General features: G+C 40.7%; 1 protein-coding gene across 4 annotated transcripts in view; it reads right to left on the bottom strand.

The window, feature by feature from the left end:
* Positions 1–3,360: 3,360 nt before the first annotated feature.
* Positions 3,361–26,581, bottom strand: part of Pde11 (Phosphodiesterase 11) — a 404,428-nt gene continuing 381,207 nt past the window's right edge. For all 4 annotated transcript variants that reach the window (XM_077648783.1, XM_077648782.1, XM_077648785.1 and 1 more), the window contains exons 18-23: positions 25,285–25,385; positions 18,513–18,590; positions 17,915–17,978; positions 17,128–17,202; positions 12,569–12,652; positions 3,361–8,683 (exon numbers count right to left, since the gene is read on the bottom strand). In XM_077648783.1, the coding sequence (XP_077504909.1) occupies positions 8,531–8,683; positions 12,569–12,652; positions 17,128–17,202; positions 17,915–17,978; positions 18,513–18,590; positions 25,285–25,385 (555 nt within the window). In that variant the 3' untranslated portion in view covers positions 3,361–8,530. The remainder of the gene's footprint in view (positions 8,684–12,568; positions 12,653–17,127; positions 17,203–17,914; positions 17,979–18,512; positions 18,591–25,284; positions 25,386–26,581) is intronic.

The following is a 26,581-nucleotide window of genomic DNA, read 5'->3' on the forward strand; positions in this document are numbered from 1 at the left end:
AGTAGAATCATAGAAGTTGGCAGGTATGAATATTGATCAGAAGTAAAAGACATGCACATGATGAGGTAGACACCACAAAGACACAGAAAGAAAGAACATTATATTCATAGATTAAACAGCAATAAATACACAGGTCTGTAGCTGTAGAAACATTGCAAAACATGGATAATAATGACACATACAACAACACAGGCAGCCAACTGTCGCAAGAAGATTCAGTCTCACTCTATGTACTGTGGCAATGTGCAGATAAATAACACGTGGTGTTCAGAACAAAATGCTAGTATTGCTGTGGACAGGTGCTGTACAGACGCATGTCCAGATTAATTTTGACCACCTGCAAAGATCCCGCTGCATGGGCAGTTTCAGTTTTGTGTTTTTCCCCCTATAAGAATTTTTTAGTGTCACAAAGCTGCACATGGAATATGAGATGTGCTGTAGTGGAGAGCTCCAGATTAATTTAAACTGCCTGGAGTTCTTCAATGTGTGCTCACATCACACGGCACACGGGTATCAAAATGGGCCGCCATGGCTACGATTTGATTGTGCGACCTTCGGCTCTGCAGCCGAACTTCACAGCCATCAGCTTCCATGGTGTGTATTAACCTATCACCTCGTGCCTAACAGCAGAATGGCTCACGTTATATAACTCTGTTCTGCTATGCTCACACTCTCATGTACTTGTAGCAGGGAGCAAACGCACGTTGCTATCAATATTTCAAATAAAATTTTGAACAATAAATCGCCCACTTGCATGCATGAACTAATGTGCATGACACTGGTTTATATGGCAGGAGGAACTGCAAAATTAAATCGCGCATTAACCAATGTTGCAGAAACATTTGAAAGGTAAGTGCACATTGCCACTCATATATGCCATGCACATCTTCAACTGCTTCTGTATTCAGTGTGATCAAAACAGAATGAGCCACTTTGAATGTGGTTGCCAACTCGTTCACAACTCTTCCCAGTGGCAGAGTACACACAAAGTATTTATAAATATGTACATACATGTGACACAATAAAATGCATCAGCAAGTCTGAGAAAAAAGTGCGATTAATCAGAGGCGGTTTGGAAAAAGGATTGAAAGTATTTCTAATGTCTGGACCAACTTTAGGTGGAACATATATGAATATCACACATGTAGTTTAGGAAAATGCCATGTGATAAAACAAACTATGCTCACCTTGGAAGTATAGACAGTTACAATTGCAGCTCTGTTATTTCATCATGTTCTATTTTGTGGCACAACACAGGTTAATATTGCTAGCTTATTTCAAAGTGTAAGCCTTAATACGTTCATTTAATTATGTGGTCCTGAACCAATATGACTTTCTTCATGGCTTTCTGCACTGTTTATTTAATCCCTCATTATTTTGCTGTACAGCGCAGTAAAAAACTTCTGTTACTTTCTGACACAGAGCGAAATGATAGGACTGTACTGGAAAATTATGGGTGAAAGCATACTTGTTGGATATAGAACACCAATAAACTATCACAATAAACCATTGTTTCTAAAAAAAAAAGTGGCGATCAACAGAAAATTATAAACACTGCGCAATGCAGCCTGGTGAAGTAGAATTCTGCTTGAATGTTGTCAAAGATTGCAAACTTGCAAATGCTCACATTCCCTGGAAGCAGAAGCCACATAAAGATCTGACAAAAGCCTACCACCGTTTAGTCTACCAAAAGGTTAACACTCGGCTGATTTGTTTGCTTCAATAAAAAACATATTAAACAACAACTACAAAAAGTTATAGCTGCCATTAAATATAAACTACAGTAGCTGTAAGTCGCTTGCAGTAAAACAAAACCAAGACGACATGCCTAAACATTTGAGTTTGTATACTGCACTACGGTGCTGTCGCTCCTTATACTGGCTCTTCACACACCACGGCAGCTGGTACTGTGTTCAGCACTACTTTAAAAATATGGAAGTGCACACTCTTTTTTTGTTACCCTAAATAGGGAACACTGCCGGCTTGTCTTACACCACAGCAGTGTTGCAGCTTTGCCAAGGGAACATTGCCAAGAGTACAGTGTTGTGGCATGGCATTAAGCTGGCACCTTCAACATTTTTGGCTAAAACAAAACTCTGCATTAGAGAGATGATTCAATTACAGTATGCGTTAGTAAGGTCTTCCATGAAAGTAGAGATTTAAAATGACACAAACAAAAAGATAGATGCCTTCTGTTTTGTTTTGCGTGTGTGACAGTGCCATATGTTCTGTTTTGTGCTAAAATATTGTTTTATATGGTAAGCATCTCTTCTAACAGTAACGTTCTTAAAATGTGGTCCTGATCCAACATGACTTACTCAGGCTACTGATTTTTAATTTTATTATTTACAAGAATGAAATCCGCATGTCTAAGTGTGTGGCTGTTTACATGAGGCTTATCTTTAATTTAAAACCTTCTACAATCTCGTATCCTTTGATATAACTATGTCTCTGAGCGATGCATATGTTTTTAATCAGCCTGGGACTGGGGATTTAAAAACATAAAATTAATTGTTCTGTAAACCATTCTGACCTATCATAATTCTCAGCAAAAATGTGCAGTCTCAGCAAAAATGTGCAGCTAACTTTATTGCTTTCTGCACTGCATAAACTGGCTTGGTAATGGGCTATTTGTATTGAGTGTATGCTGCTATGTAGAACCTGCTGCTGCTTCCTGCAGTTATTGCTTCACAAAACTGTAGGTGCAGGAACACAATTCTTGTTTCATGTTTTAATTGCATATATACCTAATGCAACAATGACCAAAAAAATAAATGAGGATACATCTAAGTAAAAATGAGTGGCACATGTCTTGTTTGTATAACAGGTTTAAGCGTGGCCTAGACTACAACTACTGCTCTAAACTTTGCACGGTGATGTGCGCCTTTTCTGGCAGTAGTATTTTTCTTAGTAGCAGTGCCTCCTATAATAATGATCCATCAGTTTAAAACCAACCCTTCATCTTGGTGCCCTTGTCAGCAACAGTGATACAATTTTTTTCTAAATTGAATGTTCTTGCCATTACCATGTGTTTAACAACATTGAAATTTATTAAACAGAACTTGCAGGTTGCCATAAAGAAGTGAGATGTTTGCAATGTTTCTTTGCAACAGCAGTATACGCCAGACATATGACAAAACATCCAGCAGCCACCAAATACTTCCAATACAACTTCGCCAAACTAGCATGGTCAAACACGTGTACAGTTATGGTGAGTGTGAGAGCCCCCTGCACTAACTTACTGTGTGTTGTGTATCTTTTTGTGTGGTGCACAACTTGTGTTTACCATTGAACAGCACATAGGGCACGTAAAACTTCTTCCTTGACAGGCACTCCGGAACATTTTTTTTTTTTAGTGGGAGGCAGGACTTCGAGTTTGTTTTGTTATTTATTTATTTCATGTCTTTATTTAAATATTATTAATTTTTATTTTTGCATTTTGTTATTCTGTACGGTTCACTGTTGAAAGGTGTATTTGTTTAATTCATATAAAACTTAAAATGAGGTGGGAAGCTTTATGAAGACGTACACGAGTAGTGATCGACCGTGTTAACGGAGTTTGCATGTCTTGTCTCTTCCAGTTCTGCTAAACGTGCTCATGAACAAGGGCAGGGCCTAACAGGGGTCAATCAATCAACGAATTCTGTTGGGACATGATTGGTTTAGGTCACTCAAACAAATAAGCTGTAAGACTGGCCACAAAGCCAGCTAGCTCAGCAACACTGTGCTTTTCCTAGAATTAAAGCTTTTGTCAGAAATCTGATGTGAGCGCAAGTAATTCGAGACTGGGAGGTGCTGCCCCCTCTGCAGAAATGTTGGAGGGCTGACTGCCCCACCTTGCACCCCCGTTCCAGAGCCCTTGTTCCTTTACGTCTCTTCGGCCAAAAGACAGACCTTGAAACTGGGCAATCTTTTAGATTGATTCAAACCTGCATCATTAGTTTTGAAATTGATTGCCATTATCTTAGTATTGGTAGGTAATGCCAACTGCTTCACTATTTATATGCATGGGTAATACTACTAATTTATAAAATGTTCATTAGTGCTGTGATTTGTTACTAGCTTTCAAATTATGAACTTATAATGTAGGCATTTTATACCAGTAATAAGTCCCCAGTGCTGTCTTTTTACCTTAGCTTCCTGAAAGGTATGACCTCATTCCTTTTTTAATTAGCTAGCAATCTTGTAGACAAAGGTAGTGTTATGGTACACTGAAGGATGCATTAAAACATTTCTCAATTACTGGGTTCACTGCAATGTTTGCAAACTGCCACACTTTATGCTCATTCAAGCTTTGTTTATTAATTATTATTGATCCAAGAATATTCAACTAGCATAATATTTTATAGGTACACAGCAAATTCCATGCCAGAAATCATTCAGGTGGGCTCTCAAGACATAAAAATGCTCCATACATGAGGTAGAGAAGTGCCAATTGATAAGTGAGAGATGACAATACTATTTACAGATGAGGCACAAACAGCATCTTTACACAGTACACACATACAAAGTCACATGTATAAAACAGCAAGTCTTTGAACACAGAGAGCAAGGAAAAACAGCTCAATTCCAAGGAAATAAATAATGCACAAGAAATACAAATAGAAGACGTGACAACATCTAAACAATAGACATTTACATGTATAGTAAGTGCTATCAAAGTCCATTCACAGGTAACAGTTTGCAGGCAGACTCTTAGAAACAAACACCTGAAAATTTCATAATGTCTGGGCTCGTCAATTGATTCTGGGTATCATGCCAAAAAGGTTCAGGACCACTGTCTACTAGTGTTCCACAGACCTTCCGCTTAACCAAGATTAACAGTGCACATATGCTGGAAAAACATCTAACAGGAAACTTGGGCTCCTCAGAGCACACAGGCTGGTGACACATGCTCCAAGTTTAAAATGGTCAAAACAACATGAAAAAAGGAACCTTGCTATTGTCCCATACCATGTCTGACATCTGTGGATAGGGTGGGATCAAACTGTAGAAAGTGGAGAAAGCAACTAAATAAAATCTACTCTTCAGGCTCCCTTTACAGTGTACAGTCATTCACACATTTGACTCAAACATGAAATACATGCTACAACAACCTTGTGCACCAGACACAGGCTGTAAGAAGTTCAGCGTACTGTTTTGGGAAGGAGATGAATCTAATCTGCATAAAAAATGAATAAACACTTGAAGCACTTTTGTGTTTAATGTGTGAAAACCTGTACATAGCCACAAAAATCTTGTGCTCAAAGTGTGTGATACAATGAGAAATTTAAACAGCTATAGGCCCTCCTTCACATTTCGAAAAGTACTTATATTCAGTGAGCAACACAAAAAACTGGTGAAAATGGAAATGACATCATGCCAGCACATGAGAGCTAACCCTGTGAATTTGCTTGTCTAAGTTGAATATGTGCAAAATGTATGCATGCCAATCCATCAACAGAACAAAATCTGAAGCAGTACATATACAGGGTACCTTTTGGTGATGGCTCATGACATGCAGGGTGTAACATAAAATAATTTCCAACAAAACTCCAATGAACCTTAAATTCCTTTTAAGCTCACAGAAAATGAATGCGAACAGCAGATCCACAACAACCCTGAAAAAACCCTGAAAGGTTTTGATGGTCATATTCAAATGCATAAAATTGATGGACAAAAGCTTTACGCACATTCAAGTCCAGGTAATGCACTCTCCATAAAGCCTGTAATTAAAAAATACCTTGTGGTAACTACAACTTTTGGCCAATCAGGGTGACACCACTCGGTGCATTTTCTCTTCCCCCCACCCGCCAAGTGACATCAGATGGGTGATTGTTGTAAGCAGAGAGCAAGCTATCAAAATGAGCGTGAGACGAGTTTATTTTAATACTATCACCTATGTTAACATATTGCGTCCTCTTGTAACAAAACAGAATGGTGAAAGCCAAACTTTTTTTATTCAAAAAAATGCTATACTTCTGTCTGAGAGAGAACTGTCTGCCCATATAACCACATGGCTCACTTCTGCAGGTCAGTGTGTGTCACCTTGCAAGTGATTTTACTCTTACAGCTAGTTTCTTGGGTAAGAATGAATCAGTTTGCTTTAAAAGCAAGCTGAAGTTGGCGAAATGTGAGCTCAGGGTGATGTATATGCTGTGACAAATGTGCTGCTGACAAGTCAGCCTGTGGTAACGGCACTGATTCTTTGATAGACGCAACAGGGTAGGAAACAATACCTTCAAGAAAACCTGCGACAACCCCCTCCCCCACTTCTTTTGCCTAACACCACTGGATATGCAAGTGTCTACCTTTGTAGGGTTTTCCCTAAAGTGACGACTTGCAAACAAGAAAAATCAGTGGAAAAAAATCCAGTGCAGCTAAAATATAACAGCCACCTGAAGCAGACTTTCATGCCAGGGGATGACACAGTGCCAACTCAGTGTAAGACTGCTCCAGCCATCCAGAGAATGAACTGAAGAAAGAGGTCAGAAATTGAAGGGAAGGAGTATTTAGCTGCCTGTAGCTACCTTAAATAGGATGCTTGGAAAAAGTTCTGGCAAGAAAGGGTTGTTTCTGCAGTCCCCTTCCAGAGGTGAATTTATGGGTGACTCTTGGAGGGGGCAGTTGAGCGAGGCCCTAGTTGTGCAATGCATTTCTCAGACTTCCTTAATAAAAAAAAGGGGGGGGGGGGGGGGGGGGGGGGGGGGGGGGGGGGGCTTTTCCCACAGAAAATTTTTTGCTGATGGGGAAGATGGCTCTCCCCTCTACATCAGTCCCCCGCGTTGTAAGCAAAATGGAGTATGGATTTGCTATATTTATTAAAATACTTGGACAACTAGCACTGTAAGACGAACCGTCCTTATTAAGCAAGCCTTTATAGCAGTACTCAATGTAATGTGAAAATCACCTTTACAGGGCATAGAAAAAAAAAAGTGTGCCTTGTTCAGGGATGTGTCCAGTGCTGCATTGGAGTTGTATAAAAGGGTACCAATTCATACTGAGCTTTGTGCTATCCAAAACTCGTCTAGTAAAAAGAGGACTATCAATGATATTACAAGGGCAGCATCTATAATAATTTGTCTGCCACCCAAATGCTGCTTTCATCAAACCAACTTCCTGCTAGAATCGCCTGACTGGCTGTCAGCAGTCTACATGACAGCACGGTGCCCCTCAAGAGGACACGAATACTAGTTCTCATGGTTACATCTTTACCACTCATAGCACTTCTTGCAGTTAATGTACTGCAAATAATTTTTTGGCTGCTACCACTCTTTACAAACAGTGTGGACACAGCATTTGGATGATTTTTTGCTGTTTTTGCAGCTTACCAGTCAAATAACACTGCGACTGATGCAGATACCGCTACTTATGGGGAAGCAGAAACTAAATTTTCAAATATGCGGGCCGTGTCCTCCTTTCATATTTCTTGGCTTTTGTGTTGAAGGAGCAATAAAAAGCAAATCCCGCATTCACATCTAGACCTGCTGAAGCTTCGAGAGTTCAGTATGGGATCCTATCGCAGCTAGGTACAGTGATCCAAGACGCAACTAATTAGCTGACCAAGGGGGCATTTTGGGAAGTGTTGCTCCAAGAAAATCACAAGTGCACAGCAGACGTTAGATTTCACAGACTGATGGCAAAAAATGTGCAGTGCAGCCATACTGTTCAAGTGCATCCTTTGCAAGAATGTATTCAAGCTTCCCCTCGTTTGCCCCTCTTCTGCTACAGTGGGATGGCAGCTAAAAACAAACCACCACTGCAGTACCACATTTTATTCTTCCACAAAGAGAAAGCCAGTGTGCCTACACTCTTATCTTGGACCAGGCCAGTCACTCTGGCGCACATGCAAGATCAGCGTTCAGTTAAGGTGTCGTCAAGGTATTACAGAATACTGCTTGTTAGAAAACAGAGCTTTGAGTTCCACACCACCACAATAGAGACGCACCTGAATGTACCTTATCACAGGTATACAGGCACAAATGCACCTTCATTCAGTGATTTCAATGTATGTGAGGCAGAAGATGAGGTGTGAGAGGCCTCAACAAGTATGCCATTTCTCTTTGTTGCTAGCCATGGTGGATCCATGCACTGATACTGCAATGCTTTTCCAGTGAGAAACATAGATAAATAGCAGAATCTCTTACCAGTCAATAACACAATCATTAAATGCCATCAGGCTAGCAGTGCCTATCTTATGGTAGCTGGTAGTGCCAGCTCTTTACAGCACAATTCTACCCCAAAATGTAAACTTGACCAGCATCTCTCAACAGGCCCTGGCTACTTCATTTCACTAAACCTTTCCTGTGAAGCGGGTGTGCCAAGGCTTTTAAATGTCTCAAGTGTTTTGGATTAGCACAGTGTCACAACATATGGTCTAAGCCAAGAACCAATCACACAGCCAAACCGTGTGAAGGGTCCAGAGGTTTTGTTGGTAGGATGCGTGAGGTTGTGAAGCTGTCCCAACCCACCAGTGATGGAGGCATGTGTTGTAACCCGAAGCAGATGACTCGCTGCAGTTCCACGCAGCTGCATACGTTGGGCATGACTCCTATGTTTTTTTCCTGGCGTCAGTGTCATCACTGTCACTACGGTCTCCATTGATGCTTGCAATGTGCGCATCAGCCAGCCGTTTCCACTCCATGCGGTTTAGCTCGACGCCTTCCAGCAATGGGTACAGCCGGTCATTCAGTGCTGAGAAAGACTGCAGAAGTAAGGCAGCAGCAAAGCATCAGGGGCATGAGACTGAGATTAACACACTGTGTGAGTGCTGAGTGCATAGCATGAACCTGATCAGCATAAACCATAGAGCAACATTGTTAGCTAAATGGACTCAACATTAGGCCTGAACTTTAGATTTCATGGCAACGATCAATTGATAATGTAATTTGAATCATCTTAGAGCTCCTTTCTAGCATTCACAATATATGTGTATTCATATGACCATAGCTAACAGCTTCTTGTTATGCCTACATTTAGCTTTTGTTTTGTCACATATGTGGTTATAAACTCTTTGTAGTGTGCTCACAACATCTAATATGTAGCTTTCTTTAATGCAACGTACAGATTTTTGTAATACATGTATATACTAGTTACTCTAATTTATTTTTAATTTGTAATCATTAATAGATGACCCCAGCTCAACCCTGAACTATGGAATCCTTATGATATACGAGTGTACAGTCGTCCGCACACCTAGGGCATGAAACCTGTCCATAGGAGGCATGTGCATTCCCATGGATCGTATCTTAACTAATCGTGTCTTTAAAAGCTACACCAGAGCCGCCAGTCAGCAGCAATTGTTATAAATGCAAAACAGCGCGCCATTCGAGCACTCTCGACAGGTGTACGGATGACTATACATGTGGGCAACTGCAGCGCTCAGGCAGCACTGTAGCTGCTTGGTTGTTGGCCACAACTACTTGGGTTGCAACAAAAACAAGATAGCATTCTACATTACAAGAGGAGTGCCCTCGATTCCTGGCATTCCATATCGTGGTGTGCCCATGTGGCCCAGTCACACTAGTATGCGCTGCAAATGGCTTTGGGAGGGCATGGATTCCCATGCCTTGGATTCAGGACGTTGGAAAACTGTTATGCGCTCTGCTCAAAAATGATTCCTCTGCTGTTATGGCACTGTTTTCAGCACAGGAAACTTTCCTGCAGGTTGCCTACAGTTTTTCTACCAAAAATAACATCTATACCAGAAATAATTATATTAATTAGATTAATAACTTGCATTCTTTAATGCCACTTATCTTGGCATGATTTTCACATATACACCCAATTGAACACATATAATAAATAATGTATTAGATATAGCAGCAGTGGCAGATTTGGTCTTGCATTTGTTATGCTATAAAAAAAGACAGTCTCATAACTAGGGCCCACATCTTTAGGCATTTTCCTATAAATGCCTACAATGCCCAAGTGCATCATTCTAGAATGTACATGCCTTTTTGCTAGTTCGATGTAGAATACAACCATTTTGTGCAAATCTTGGTTGTTAATGCCTCCCCTTCTCCCACACACTTTACAGATGAAGTGGTAACGACGACAAACAAATATGACGGGAGCAATTCTGACAATGACAAGCACCAAGCAAGCAGCAGACTCGGCAGCAAGCCAGTGCTGCATTGCACATAGCCAGCGTGCCAGCAAAGGCACTTTTGCATATCAATGCGCAAACTATGCAGGCATAGTAGTCAGGAGACAAGTGTGAGAGTCTGGACCGGGAGAAGAGGATTTAGTTGGAACAAAATAGAGACACTGCTACCTTTTTGGGCATGAAATAAGTGCTACAGGGAGAGAAGATGGTTCCGTCAACGAATGGACTCAGCTCCCACCAGCTCTCTTGTTTCGAGTTGGCAACGCTGAGCTCGTGTGATGTGCAGAAAAGTTTTAGAAATATGAATGGGCCGACTTTAGCATTTTATGGGTTATTAATAACATTTTAGTTTGCTGCTAAGCAATAAAAGGTATTATTTAAATTGCCTCTTTTTGTTCTTAAGCACCTATTTTTTTATATATATATATATACTTACAGCCTTAACACTTGCCTATTTGGGGCTTTTTAGTGCCCACATTTCCGAGGCCCTACTCATAACATTACAAGTCTATTTTGTGGTAATATGTGAACAACAAATTCTATGCAACCATTTTCACTATGTTGAAATGGACTGAAATATAATGTGAAGGATATTTCCCATAGAAAGGCTCCATTCTGTAGTCTTACAGAAGTTATCACAATGGGACATAGGTGCCACATCTCATGCCATGGAAAATAAGATGACAACTGCTGCCTTAAAGGGAAATTGAGGACAAATAGAAGTTGGCCTGTAACAATAGCGGCCACGTTCTAATCACATAAAGGCCGCTCGCACTGAAAACGGAGTGTTTATAAGCTAGAACAGACAAAAAAAAACACGCAATACAAGTGTCACCCTCGTCGGCCGATTTCACAAGTAAAATGCATGCATTGACACCATATATTGGGACAAGATCAGAGAGGCTATGCAGCATTGCCATTCACTTCAAGATGATGGCAACTCGTCCTTTTTGGTAAAGACGCCACGAGTTTGACTCAAGTGGCTGGAAGGTTTTTAACTGCAATTTTCTCTGTGATAAATAAATGCGCATCTTTTGCTGCTGGACAAATGTCAACACATACAAAAAGAGTCACAGAATCAATTTTTGCTGAAAATAATAATTCAGTTGAGTTGTCCTCAGTGTCCCTTTAATACTGCTATGAAATTCACGATTTTAATACAGTCATGCTGTTAGATACATCAGTCATCAGACAGCAGGCTACAAATGGCCATCGTGCCGCCGCGGTGGCTGGGTGGTTATGGCACTTGGCTGCCGGCCCGAAAAACGCGGGTTCGTTCCCGGCCGCGGCGGTCGAATTTCGATGGAGGCGAAATTCTAGAGGCCCGTGTGCTGTGCGATGTCAGTGCACGTTAAAGAACCCCAGGTGGTCGAAATTTCCGGAGCCCTTCACTACGGCGTCCCTCATAGACTGAGTCGCTTTGGGAAGTTAAACCCCCATAAACCATAAACCATACAAATGGCCATCAGAACTAGTTCTCTAATATAATTATTCTATATAATAAAAAATTACAATATCTGCATTATAACATTTGCATTCACCCACATAAACAAAATGACCAAGATGTGCCATGGGTTAGATATACCTGGCTTTCATCAAGCATAATAATAATCTCTTACAAGTTACGCATCTGAGAGTACACTGGATAGAAGATAATAAGATCTGAACAATTCAGTAATACCATTAATGCTGATTGTGATACATCTGTCCAATCCACCTCACAAATGACATATGAAAACAAAAAACCTCAACCGTTTTGCCATTACTTGTGACTATGTGGCATGGGTCCAAAATAGTTTATGGCAGGTAAATAGCAATGATTTGTAGCTGAGCAGGCAGATACAGCCTATAATTAAGATCTTAGAAAGTGCACCATTTAAGGACAAGGAAAGGGCATGAAGGGAGAGAGGGCCAATAAATTTTGCAGTGATAATGAAGCTGAGGCGAGGAGAAAGTTCTAAAGTTGACAGCAAGGAAGGGAAACAATAAATGAGTGTGTCTGCCCCTTTTGCTCACAACTTGGAGCAATTATTACTAATAAAAGAGTTATGTTTACGTTCTGCCTTTGGTTGCTTTCAAATATATGTGTGAACATTAAACAGAAACAACCTGCATGTGGCTGCAGGACAGGATACATTAGGACCTAGAGCAAGTGTTCTAAAATTTGGTGCCCTCATTTAGCCACTGACGATGGCTGATGTCAAGTGGTACTCAAAGGAAGTGCAAAGTGAAGGAAATGGCCCCAAAACACTGTAGCATAACACAGTCACTCATTTTTTTAGAACATAGAGGTAAAAAAAAAGAAAAAAGAAGGCACTTTACAATGCACTGTGCAAACATGGAACTTCTTTGTAGCACCATGATTCTTATGGTATTACCAAAGTTCAGAGGGCTCGTTACATGCAAACATCTCTGGTTTATGATTTGTAATAATCTCTGTAGTGCTTATGCTGAAATATGAATGACTGCTTGTTAACTCACCCTGTACAGTGGAAGGCAGATTGAGTCAATGAACCCCAGCTGCATTGATGGAAGCTGGTCTTTCTTTTCCCTATTCATCATGTCCTGCATAAGAGACAACAGGAAAAGAAGCACTCATTAAGATGTGCAGTGTATTCACATACATTCAGCGAGAAACTACAAAATTAAGCAGCACTGTTTAATTGCATGGCACCATTTAAACATGGATTTCATTACCAAGCAAATAGATAATAAATTTTTATCACTGCATTGATAATGGACAGTCAGTGGACAGTAACGATAATGTACAGCCCGCCCTTTAGCAGGGGCTCCGCAGTCCTCATGGTAGTCGAGCCGTGAGGAAACAACCACATTACACTATGACACCCTGAATGTCTGGCATACGTACTTCTGTGTGCCAGTCATGTCAAAACTAAGTGGAGCATAGTTATGCAATCTATATGTGCTGGCCTAAGGGGCACCTAAAATTAGTTGACACGGTACATTGGTGTACAAATGCAGCACTGAACTGCTCTTAAAGGGTCCCTGAAAAGAGTGTTTGATGTTGGCTATAAAATGCTCACATTAAGTAGAGCACAGGCCAACGAGCGTCCGTGCCGTGTACAAGACCTCAAAAGCGAGCCGATAATTTACAATACAATTTTAAAAACTCCCGCATCCGCACCTAGCGGCGACCTGCAGTGCTAGGCTTTCGCCCGAATCCGCACTCGTTACGTCAGCAACGGACTGCTATCATTGGTTCTCGCTTGTCGGCAGGTGGCGAAGGGGGCGAGTGCGAGGGGCTAGCAGAGGAGCGTCGACATTTCAGCGTGCAAAAAGTGACAAGAGGAGAGGGAAAGGCGCGAAGACACTGAAATTCAAATTTTGACTACAGATAACTCAGCTTCTACGAAGCGCATCTAAAATACTCTTGCTGGAGGATGTTTGTGAAGCGGCGTCCTTTAGCATCCTAGGCACAAAGCACCTCTGTTGAGACCCCCTTTCACAGCCCCTTTAAGGCACAGTATGCTTCTTTAATTCCATAAGGCCATGTGCCAGTGCACTCTGATTTCAAACTACATTTTGTTTACTTCTGCTGTCTTACTTAGTCATGGACAAACGTTTACGGGATGCGGATTTGCAGAAAAGAATTCTTTCCTTGCCTTGCCAGCGATCAAGTTGGCATTTGTACCAGCAGATGGAGCATGCATGTCACCTCATGTTTTTATTTTTTCATTGACCTCCTTCACCTGACCGTGCAGAAATAAATTTTTTTCCGCTATCTGCATCTCGTAAACTTTTGTCCATGAATGTATATGGCAAACTGTCATAGAAAAAGCACCTAGTGCCCACATCAATCTGAGAGGTGAAAAGAAACACTGTAACGTAAAATGGTGCTGCTACTCCATAAAGCAAGCTGCAATTATGAAAAAATTTAATCAGTGTATCAGTGCCAATACTACACGGTGGTAGCTCTTCAAACTGAAACTGATACTAAAAAGTCACTTCAGTGACAAGTCTATATCCTGAAACCATAACATGAAATTTATCACTCTGGTTTTCACAGCTGTTGGTAGTTGTATGCATTCTTTTCTTTTCCCAATTGACTGTCATACTTGAGATTATATAGTCAAACTCTGTCACAATGGAATGCACGGGCAATGTGGAAAATGGAGCTGAATTTTGTTGTGAAATCAGCCAACAACAGATTGGACTACACAGTGTGCAAGCAATGTTTATTTCCAAAAATCAGTTGCCTTTGGCAGGTTTCTGAATGGAGCTGAATTTTGTTGTGAAATCAGCCAACAACAGATTGGACTACACAGTGTGCAAACAATGTTTATTTCCAGAAATTAGTTGGCTTTGGCAGGTTTCAACATTTTAACATCAGCACCGTGACTTAATTTTTGCACTCTGTTAGTAGCTGCATTAAGACGTACTATTTTCCATGACTGAGCATTGGCTCAAAAGCTGCCATTCAAGCAAAATCAAGGCTACCAGCGCTCCTTGCAGGCAAACTGTGAGGAGGTCAGGAGAGGGTTTCACTACGAGCCAATGGGCACGTGCTGCTGGTTCGCGCGGACTTCAATCTTACTGCTGCGAGCAGGTTGTCTGCGATGCAAGCGCCTTGTCACGGCCAGTGGCAAAACTAGGTGCACCACGATGAAACAGGTGATGAACGAAGTTTCAGATATTCTCCAATGCGAGCACCTCATTCATCGCTGCACGCCTACTTTTGCCGATCGCTGGGAAGCGGCCCTCGCAGCCTTGATGAAAAGTGAAATGGTCGGCATCCATTCACCTTGGCCCCCATGGCCAGGCATGGAAAATATAGGAGGCTATGATTAGGACCTCATCATCATTGCTGCTGTGTTTTGGTCTGGTTTGTGTTTAGTGGCTTGTCTTTATACATGTCTATGTGTGTGTACTTGTGTATAGGCTATAGTATTTTCTGTCCATGAGATCCAAGACTATAAATTCCCGTGTCTTGTCAATAAATTCTCTCTTCCATCTGCCACCGTCAGCCCCAAGCCTCAGGCCCCTTCACTTCAATTAATGGTACTGTGTTTCAGGAGCACAATTTCCTGGGTTTTTCCATGCAGATGCTCTTTCATCTTGACAAAGCAATAAAAAATTGGGAGCCCTCTTGCATGTGACATAAAATTAAGGTCACATTCTGCTCTCTAAAGGTTAACTCCAAAGATTTTTCCAACATTTTGAGTTAATGATCGCATCACATCCTTGGAGTACCCTGGAGCTACAGGTCCCCTTTGCATATCACTTTGCAGACGTGGACATAGTTTTTTGTTTTATGTTTCTTTTTTTATCACAAGAAACAGAAGGTCTCCCTTTAACCAAGTCGAATGAACATTCGTCAGTGTTCAAGGGGTAGTGCACTCAGCTCACGACCCAAGCAGCAGCGGTTTGAGTCCTGGCTCAATAATTTGTTTTTTCAGTGCAACTGCTTCTCTTTCTAGAGGCACTACATGATGGTGGTGGAATGATGTCACGACCCTGTGCAAGCCAGCATTTGACCTCTGACGTCAACGCCAAACTTGGTTCGCTACGAGGGTTGCGACACCACAGTCCCTTTCGACCAGTGGGGAATAATCATCCCACAAACACTGAGGTTCGTGTCGAACGGTAAGTCTAATGCTATCATATTAATACCAAGCAGGACAATTTTAAAACAGCAAAAACAGCAAACTGAATCTAAATATCAGTTTGTAGCCAGGGACGATGCTTCAGTTGAAGCAGCAATGTTGGACATTATTGGACAGACATTATTGGAAAAACACTCGTACACAGCTTGAATAGCTGAAACAGTGGCTGGAAATGACAGCTCAGTTCATAAAACTCCTAAGCCGATCTAATACAACCCTCAAAATTTGTTCACGTAGGAAGTGGGCAATAATGTGCGACTAATGTTTGTCGCATCGCAAATGCAGTGTTGCCCACAAAAATTGCCTGAACTGCGGTCATTGAAACAGCAAACTTTTAAATTGGTTTGTGCAGGAATGAAGTGCCACACAGCTCCCAAACTTGGTGGAAATGATCAGGATCAATAGAAAAACCCACAGTAAAGGTTCCATTAGAATACATTGTATCAACTTCCAGAGTCGCCCTTCAAGCACAATTACTTTTCCTCTTTTTTGCTTTCCAGGCACAAAAGGTTTGTTCGACAAGCACTGGGAAGATGTCGCCCTGCGTCACAAAGGCGCTACGGTCAGTGAAAAGGCTGTAGCCCTCAACAACTGGATGGTTGCCTAAAGGTGCTGTGTACATGTGGTGTTTGGCACACTCCCAGTGTGGTGCTGGCTACTGTGACTTTAGACAACATCAGCAGATACAATACAGCCATGTGATGGGCAGCCCCATAGTTGGTATGTGTGGTAATTTAACCAGCAGATGTGCATTAAATCTGGTGAAAGTAACCATACAGTTGTCTTATGAGTACACGACACTAGGTTTTCTGAATAGTACAATTTTTTTACTGGGTGCTTAATAACTAGATCCTTACACACACCTCTACAGTTACATTTATCACATTCCTCACTCACTACCAGTGTGAGTGCATACCTGTATATTATGGAACAGTTCTGATAGGCAAAACAGATTTATAATTTCCTGTTATGTTCATCTTAAAGGGAGCATAATTATAATTAAATCCACTGGAGCACAGCCATATGACTACAAAGAAAAGCTAAACAATTTTGTACAGTTAAGGAAGAATTCACCCTGGTAAAAACTGTTTATTATTTTTAAATTACCTGTTAACAACCTCAGTAGTTTAACTAAATGAATCAATGTTTCCAATCAATAAGAAAGCATGAATGAAAAGTATGAATTAGAAAAACATTTGTGCTACAAATTTAAGCTATGTTGTTTTAAAATCTGGAAGCATGATGGATACATGATATCTCCTAACTATCAAGGATCAATCTGAAAAGCTTCCACTGTTTTACTTCATTATTACACACACACAGACATCCATCATCCCAAATTTTGACACATATAACACAACTCTTCTCCCTGCTCCAAATGCACAAGAATAAATTATCATCCACAGCATCACTTACAATGGGCTGCAGATTCAGCTCTTGCTTTTCCATGTCTCCCTGCTGAAAGAACTCCATAGTCACCAGATCTGCAACCTTAAAAAAAGACAAATTTGAGGTTGAGTTAGCCACAAGCAGTATGCAATTCTAAACTGCAAGACTAAATTCGCTTCAGTGTAGTTTGCACTCTGGCTGCTTTAAAATCTCCTGTATCTCTGGTATTTCTCACCAAAAAGCTGCTTAAGGATAAAGATAAGATAATATAGATAAAGATAAGAGAGCAAAAGATAAGATAGATAAAGATAAGAGAGCAAGATAAGTTTTGGTGGATAGAGTAGAAATTCTAAATCTAAAATTATCAAAGGCCTTGCTACTAAAAGGTTAAGCAAGAATGATCACTTTTGACTATGGCAATTAGTCAATTACATAAGAGTGAGAAGAAGAAACTTGGGCCCTGTTAGCCACCTAATTAAGTGATACTGTTAGGTTAGGCAACTACTCATGGCTAATTAGCTAAGTGCATGTCCTGGTTAGAATTAGGTGCAGTTATACATGAAGTCACTGTACCGTGTGCCACATATGGGTTTGCTAGAAAGTACACAACTTGTCCACACTGTGATAATCAATGTTGCTTAACTCTTGCTGTAGTGTCACTCCAAATATCATCTGCTCCAAAGTTAACAAAAGTAGCTATACCTACAAAGTGCTAAGGTTAGCAAGTTAAATGTTAGTATCATTGAAGGCAATGCTTTACAGTACCGAGTCTAACTCAGGAAAACTCAACACTATTCCTCAGTTCCTCACTTACCACTCTTTGAACATCCCAGGGCTTGGTAATAGCTCCAATGTCACATGCTGTCATCAGCATATTTCTGAAAAAAAAAAGAAAAAAAAACAGAGCAAGGTTTTTAGCTGCTAAAGTATGTAAGAAAGGACAAATCCAAGAAGCATGCCTGAGTAAAATGAGTTGGAACAGCTGCACAGTGCAAAAGAAAAGCAGAAATTTCCTCCACAAGAGTGATAACCAAGTGCTGGATTTCAATTAAAATGTGTCTTTTAATCCCTTGTAAATTAATCCCTTGTAAAACTACTACTTCCTGCATTTGTCATAATTTTATGTGCATTGATGACATTACTGCATTGTCAGAATATGAGAAATTTGGACCATGTGTTTTAGCAAGTTTTGATTGATACAAATAGCAACGTGGTACTTTTCAGCTGTGTGACAACATGAATTGTCTGCAGGGCCAACACTTCATTATTTGTAGGGCTATTTATAATAATCACACAAATTAGGTATTCTCGTTACAGCAACTCCTAGTGCTAATTTAGCACTGCAGGTCAATAATACTCAAATGTCGTAAAGCAACTCCTGAAAGAAAGAAGGAAGAGCGTCTTGTGATCACCTTAGAAGTTCACGATGATCAGCATTGGTCCACTGGTACTCTTTGTTGTCCACAAGTTTGAAGAACTGGCCCCTCTTGCTGCAAACAAAAAATAAATATAAAACCATATAATTTCGATAATTATAGGCCTGACAGTGCAAGAATCTAGCATGCAGAGCACAGGCCAGCCTTGTTTTCAGACAAAATAATGAAATATGCGTTACAGTACCTGTCATGACTATGACAAGTATGGAGGATGAAGAAAGGTATTCTCAATAGATGTCAACAGCTTCCGGTAATCTTGTACATACGATATTTGGTTCAGCTTTGCAGACTAAAAACAGTCTTATAAAAGGATGTGGCTAAACAATCACATTTTTACAGAGGGTAATATAATATATATATATATATTTTTCATAGTTGTATTTGGGCATCTATAGGACAAGACAAGTAAGGCTAAGATTGGACAAAAAATTTGCAGAAAATGTGTGTAATTTTTGTCATTGTGGCTTTAGAATTTGTAGATTTACACTCACGTTAAGGTAAACTTGCACAATCACAATGCATGATTCCCACCTTGTTCATGGCTGCAGCAATCAACTAGTGCAGCCTGGCTTTACGTATATTAAATAAGCATAGCTGCAAATTAATAAAAACCTGCCAGCACAGTTCCGCAGGCTGCTAACGCAGAGTTGCAGCCTTCCTGGTGTATGACTTTGTAGCGTGTCAGAGTATTATGATGTGAAAGCATGGGCATGTAATTGCACTAGCTGTCTCATTAATGCTGCACCTATGGGTGCATGCTTCTTTTATTGCGATACTACCGAGATTACTTTTAAAAGGGAGTATCCTGGGACCACTGCTATTTAATCTATACATAAATGATATAACAAGTATTGATACCAGTGCTCGGTTCAACATTTACGCTGACAATACCAGTTTGTTTTTATTTGGCGATACTAATTTAATAAGCAATGAGAACATTCTCATAGAGAAAATACAAGTACGGTCCAGTAAAAATCTTCATTCTGTAAATACTATAAAATCTAAGGCGATACTTTTTCATCCAAAAAACAAAAAGTTCAGTGAACTCGAACCACTATTCTATAACAATGAACAGATTGAAATAGTAAAGTCATTTAGGTCGCTTGGCGTATTATTCATCCAAAATATGTTGTGGGATGACCACATAACATATGTAGCTTTAAAAGTATCCAGAGCCATTGGATTTATGGCGCGTTTCAGAAGTTGTCTCCCAAAAAAAGTAAAACTGTTGCTTTATTATGCATTGTTTCGCTCACATTTAAACCCATTTGTGACCCATTTAAACCCATTTAAACCCATTTAAGCCCGTTAGTGTGGGGCACTGCTACACACACCAGTCTGAAAAAAACTAGCTGTTCTTGAAAAGCAGGCTCTCAGAATTGTATATAACCTGCCAAACAGATACTCCACTAAAGACTTGTTTTCCAAGAATAAGCTTATAAACATTTTCAGACTTCATGTTTTTCGACTCCTGCGCATCTATATATAGAAAAGCAAAAATGCGTAAGCAATATATCGGACTTAGCCCACATTCAGTTATTTCAATGTATTATCGGGGACAAAAGTTTGCAGGATGCGAGTTCTTAGAAAACGTTTATTAGTACCACCTCGCTACTCATTCGCCTAATAATTGTTACCAGAGGATGGATCATTTAGGCCTTTAATACCTTCATATAATATCAAGCGACTGGGTAGTGAGGTCAAGCGACAATAAACGTTTTTTGAAGAACTCGTGTCCCGCAAACTTTTGTCCCCAATGGCACATATCCATGCCGTTACAATCTACACTGGGTATTACCGCACATGAGAACAAACTATGGATGCCAAATGGCGGCATTTCAACTTCCACTACTGCTCAATAAACTAGTCAATGCGAATATAAACATAGAAAGTGTTAGCTACACTAACCTTCTCGACTTCTTTCTCCGTGAAAGTTTCCTTTCGTGTCTATTCATTATGCATGTGTGAACATTCCCTTGTACAATAAGTGTCTTGAAAACGTTATTTTAGTTTCAATGCTAGTTGTTGTTTTGATGTGCATTTTTTTTTCCTAAGTGAGCTGCTCTTTAGTGCTCACATTTAAGTGAACTTTGGTTTTTCTTTTTTCTTCTTCTTCTTCACTCAGTTGAACGTAAAAGCACAAAAAACAAGGACGAGAATAAGACACACAACACGAGCGCTCACTTCCAACTGCTCTTTATTACATGCAAGAAACAAATTTTTTATACTCTCGATAATGCCTGCAAGGCATTAGTACAGAGTAGTGAAAGATAGATGAGTCATCGAGCGTCACACTTGAATGATAAAAGATAGGACATCTCTTTTTGTGAGAGCAGAATTGACGGAACACTTACACAGTCATCCCCAGCTCGCGCTGTCTCCAACGCCTCAACAATTTCGCCCGTAATTTGACATTTGTTCCCGTAAAGGATTTTGCACTTGTGAAAAAGAGGACGACAACCCTCTTTTCCTTCGCTTTTGCATTTTAGGCAATGAATGCTCATGTGCCCCCCTTTTTTATTGTTCACAACATAGTCATGCTCACCCAACCGCTCATTTATGCATCTTCCCGTTTGTCCTATATAATATTTACCACAGGATAATGGCACTTTGTAGACAACACCTTTCGTGCATCTCGCGAACGGCTTTTGATGCCTGATCGTGCAACCAGTTTTTCCTGGGCTTTCTGATGTGCTAAGCTTGCATAGTGAACTCAGCTTATTTGGGGCAGAGAACAACACGCCAACGTTTACCCTGTTGCCAATTTTTTTAAGACTGTGCGAAAGCTCATGTTTATAAGAAATGACTGCAAATTTCTTATCGACTTTTGTCTTTTCCCGAGACTTGGCTTCCCATTTTTCCTTTTTGATAAGTCCTTCCGCCACAGAAACCAGCACGTGCAACGGATAACCCACTTCCTCCAACTTGTTGGACTGCAGGAAAAGGCTTTCTTCAATTGCATGTTCGCATGACTTTTTTATGCAGTTGACAAACCCTAAACGAGCTATGTTTCTTTTTATGAGCTTTGAATGCACGGAACTGAAAGGTAAGGGCATTTTTCCATCCCGGGGATGATAAATCCAGCAAGTGTGGTCTATTAAAAAAGTTAACTTGATGTCGAGGAAGCGTATGCTACCGTTCTCAGGAAGTTCATGCGTGACGACAAGTGGAGATAAGCTATGCTTAAAATGATCTAAAACGCTTCCTACCACTTCATCGAGGGTGATTGCAGTGGTGTCTAAAAAGAATAAAAAATCATCCACAAAACGAAAAACTTTTAATACCCCTACGTCTTCAAGGCAAGCAAAAAAGAAGGCTTTTTGCTTGCCTTGAAGACGTAGGGGTGTTAAAAGTTTTTCGTTTTGTGGATGAATTTTTAATCTTTTTAGACACCACTGCAATCACCCTCGATGAAGCGGTAGGAAGCGTTTTAGATCATTTTAAGCATAGCTTATCTCCACTTGTCGTCACGCATGAACTTCCTGGAAACGGTAGCATGCGCTTCCTCGACATCAAGTTAACTTTTTTAAAAGACCACACTTGCTGGATTTATCATCCACGGGATGGAAATATGCCCTTACCTTTCAGTTCCGTGCATTCAAAGCTCATAAAAAGAAACATAGCTCGTTTAGGGTTTGTCAACTGCATAAAAAAGTCATGCGAACATGCAATTGAAGAAAGCCTTTTCCTGCAGTCCAACAAGTTGCAGGAAGTGGGTTATCCGTTGCACGTGCTCGTTTCTGTGGCGGAAGGACTTATCAAAAAGGAAAAATGGGAAGCCAAGTCTCGGGAAAAGACAAAAGTCGATAAGAAATTTGCAGTCATTCCTTATAAACATAAGCCTTCGCACAGTCTTAAAAAAATTGGCAACAGGGTAAACGTTGGCGTGTTGTTCTCTGCCCCAAATAAGCTGAGTTCACTATGCAAGCTTAGCACATCAGAAAGCCCAGGAAAAACTGGTTGCACGATCAGGCATCAAAAAGCCGTTCGCGAGATGCACAAAAGGTGTCTACAAAGTTCTATTATCCTGTGGTAAATATTATATAGGACAAACGAGAAGATGCATAAATGAGCGATTGGGTGAGCATGACTATGCTGTGAACAATAAAAAAGGGGGGCACATGAGCATTCATTGCCTAAAATGCAAAAGCAAAGGAAAAGAAGGAAAAGAGGGTTGTCGTCCTCTTCTTCACAAGTGCAAAATCCTTTACGGGAACAAATGTCAAATTACGCGCGAAATTGTTGAGGCGTTGGAGATAGCGCGAGCTGGGGATGAGATGCACAAAAGGTGTTGTCTACAAAGTTCTATTATCCTGTGGTAAATATTATATAGGACAAACGAGAAGATGCATAAATGAGCGATTGGGTGAGCATGACTATGCTGTGAACAATAAAAAAGGGGGGCACATGAGCATTCATTGCCTAAAATGCAAAAGCAAAGGAAAAGAAGGAAAAGAGGGTTGTCGTCCTCTTCTTCACAAGTGCAAAATCCTTTACGGGAACAAATGTCAAATTACGCGCGAAATTGTTGAGGCGTTGGAGATAGCGCGAGCTGGGGATGACTGTGTAAGTGCTCCATCAATTCTGCTCTCATAAAAAGAGATGTCCTATCTTTTATCATTCAAGTGTGACGCTCAATAACTCATCTATCTTTCACTACTCTGTAGTAATGCCTTGCAGGCATTATCGAGAGTATAAAAAATCTGTTTCTTGCATGTAATAAAGAGCAGTTGGAAGTGAGCGCTCGTGTTGTGTGTCTTATTCTCGTCCTTGTTTTTTGTGCTTTTACGTTCAGCATGGTAAACCAACTCGCCCAAACTTGGCCTTTATTCACTCACTTGTTTGCTATCGTGACAGAAGTGCCCTCACATGCCACTGCTCACTTGCTGTAAAGGGAGTAGGAACTTTCTCAAGTGTTAATTGCTTTTATTCTCACCCCCTCCATCAACATACGGTTATGTAAATACAATTATTATTATTATTATTATTATTAAACACCGAGGCAAGGACACATGTGAACGGTACCTACTGGTAAAGGCTTATAAATAACACTGCCATACCTGCTTTGTAAAGCTGAGCATGACTTTACTCATGAAAGCAGTCTCTGTCCTAGATGCTTCATGGAGCTTCTCATCATGTTACACTTCTTCATCTCATTCTGCTTCATTACAACATAGGTGCTGAAACTTCAGGAATTAAAAAAATATATATATTTTTTATATAAAATGTTTATATCACTTCATAATTCTGAATTATTCATTTATTAATGGAAATATTTTCCTCCACACCGACTTTTGAGCTGCCTTAAGTCAGTTTAGGATACTAGGCAAATGTGCTACCTATTATGTGTGGTAAAGCATCAAGAGTGGGCTCCATGTGCACGAAAAAGAGAGCAACGCGACGAGGTGGCGCGGCGACGTTCGCTCCGTTGCTTAGTTGGCAGCCTCCATTGCAAGTGAAGGCCGCAGGTAACATGCACCAGCGACGTGCACAGAGAGGTCTCCGTGCTTGCACACTCGAGCTTAATAAACGCCCGTAACCTGTTCTCTCTCTCAAAATTTTGTGGATGTACTTCATAGCCAGGGCAAAAGAAATATTTTCTCTACGGCGGCGGTGTAGTGGCAGCGGTGATAACCAAGCAGGCATGCTTGCGGAGATGCAGTCACATTACGGATTCACGGGGGAGGCGTGCTTTCGTTCGGTGCCTGTGCCCTCCGGCTTAGTAAAAACACTCCCGTAAACTGTCACTGCAATATGCTTCTAAGTGAGCAAACTATAATATGCAAGTCAGAATACGTGCTGCAATTGTTTCTGTTGGAGCTCAGCGGCACGGTGGATTGAGCGCCGGTACCCGCAGCTTGACACGCATCTCTCCCAGCAGTACGCCAACTCGTATAGCCCGCTCCAAATGTTGTTAGCCCTCCGTAACCGACAAGTAGATTGTTGTCATTATTGAAGTGATGCGGGTCTGCCTCACAAATACAACAATGCAAATATTTTCTCGACAGCAGCGATGACTAAGACGATGTGCTTGTTGAGGCGATCTCGGGTCTCGGAGGCTATGTGACAAACCATGGGCAAACTAGAAACGGCTGTGTGGGGGTCTGATTGGCTAATCGCAGGGAGGGACTTCCGGGCGACGAGTGAAATTTTCTCTTGGCGCAGATCCGAGCGACGAGGCAAGCGACATGGCAAAAATGCTTCACGCGACGCCGTTGCTCGTCGCTTGCCGCCATTGCCTTCGTGGGAGTTTTCGCGTACATCATGGAGCTCAGCCTTTAAACATTTGACTCAACTTTAAAATCACATTTCTCATTGCGCGCGGTGGTTTTCTTATGACAATGCACAAATCCTATTTGTTTTCCTCACAGAACCACAATGTGGTCAGTGTGGTAAAGTCTGCTCCCTGCTTCCATTGAAGATTGACAGCTTTTTCTGAATGCACACAACACAACACTTGCACAGGAAAAGTTTACAGCCTTTTTTGAACCTAAGCTAGCAGGTGCAAGCTTTTACACAATAAACTTTTAGAGTACTTGCGTGAAAAAGCGGTGTTCTAAATTTAATACGCTAGGCATATGTGGGTTAAACAACTTGAAAGCGCACAGATTATCTCTAATGCACATGGATTTGCAAGCACAGGGTAAGAATAACCGACTACATACACCATATGCTAGCTACATGGATGATGTTAAGGCTGCATTACGGAAGTTGTGTGACTAGGCACAGACTATGGCAACAAACTCACCGAAAATAGACGGCAAGGTCTGTGGCAAGGATGGCCTCTTCGACAATCCGTATGATGGTAGTGTATTCCTCTGGAGATACATGGCTCAGGATCTGATTGCCCTGTAAAAACAGGAGATAGACACATGAATAAGAAAGATAATTTTCACTTTTCCACTTAAGTCTCAAGTTTTGTGGCTTCATGGCCAGAACCTACATTTAACACCACAAGCATCAGCTCAGCATTCTACATCAGCCATTAAATGAGGTTGTTACCTAACTGTTTGTGTGAGTGAAAAAAAAGAACAATTTGAAAATGAAGCCTTTGAAGGCCTGTGTAGATGCACTATATTTCGTACTGCAATCGGCCATGGCTGTCCGTTACATTTACAGTTGTAGTATACCAACTACAGGATGTCTCACAGGAAACAAAATTCCAGATTTAAGAGAGTGCATGCGCCTTAAAATATTTCATTCTTCTGCACAGCTTACCATCAGCTGTGGCCACACTACAACAATCTGTATTCACTTCAAAACAATATTTAGGAAGATGAAACATAATATGAAGGCTTGGTTTTCTAGTTAGCATCTTGCCATCATGGCTATAGGTACACAATATTAAAAACAAGCTACCCATCGATGGCTCTCCTTTTGGTGCTTTGCAATATAGCTATATATTTACAGCAGGGGTTTTTCACCTAAACTTGTTGAAAAAAAAAAAAAAAACTATGCTGCTGTTAAGTGAAGCATGTGTCTTGATGGCTGTGAGCTCTGAAACTGCATGCTACAACGTCAGAAACAGAAAAGCAATGAAGCTCGATCTTTATCATCCTTTTCCAGTGCTTGCTGAGTGAACTCTTATTTCATTGTTCTGATGTGCCATCTATGATCCGCTACAGTAGAATACATAGAATGCATAGAATGGTTGTCACTTGTGTGAAGCATTCAGGAGCACACACAGCATCCCTAAATGAGTCAAATTTTAAAAAGTCGAAATGCCTAAATAATATATTATGAATATAGACAATTACTGATTCTGATAAGCTTATAGCCTGTTTTTCTATCAAAATTTGTGCTAGCAATACTGTACACGCGAAACATCTTGAATGATGAGCATTAAGTATTTTGCACTGAACCTCAGGAATGCAGTCAGCAGTACCCATATTACACAGGTTTAACACTACTATTAAGATATTTATTTTGCAGGGCACATTCTACAGGAACATTAAAAGATGAATTAGCTGCATCAATAATTGTGGATTTTCAGTGATTATTTCAAACACCCAGAAAGAATATCTTTTAAAGATTCAACTGACAGA

Source organism: Amblyomma americanum, chromosome 1 (genome assembly GCF_052857255.1).
Source record: "Amblyomma americanum isolate KBUSLIRL-KWMA chromosome 1, ASM5285725v1, whole genome shotgun sequence".
NCBI lineage: Eukaryota > Metazoa > Arthropoda > Arachnida > Ixodida > Ixodidae > Amblyomma > Amblyomma americanum.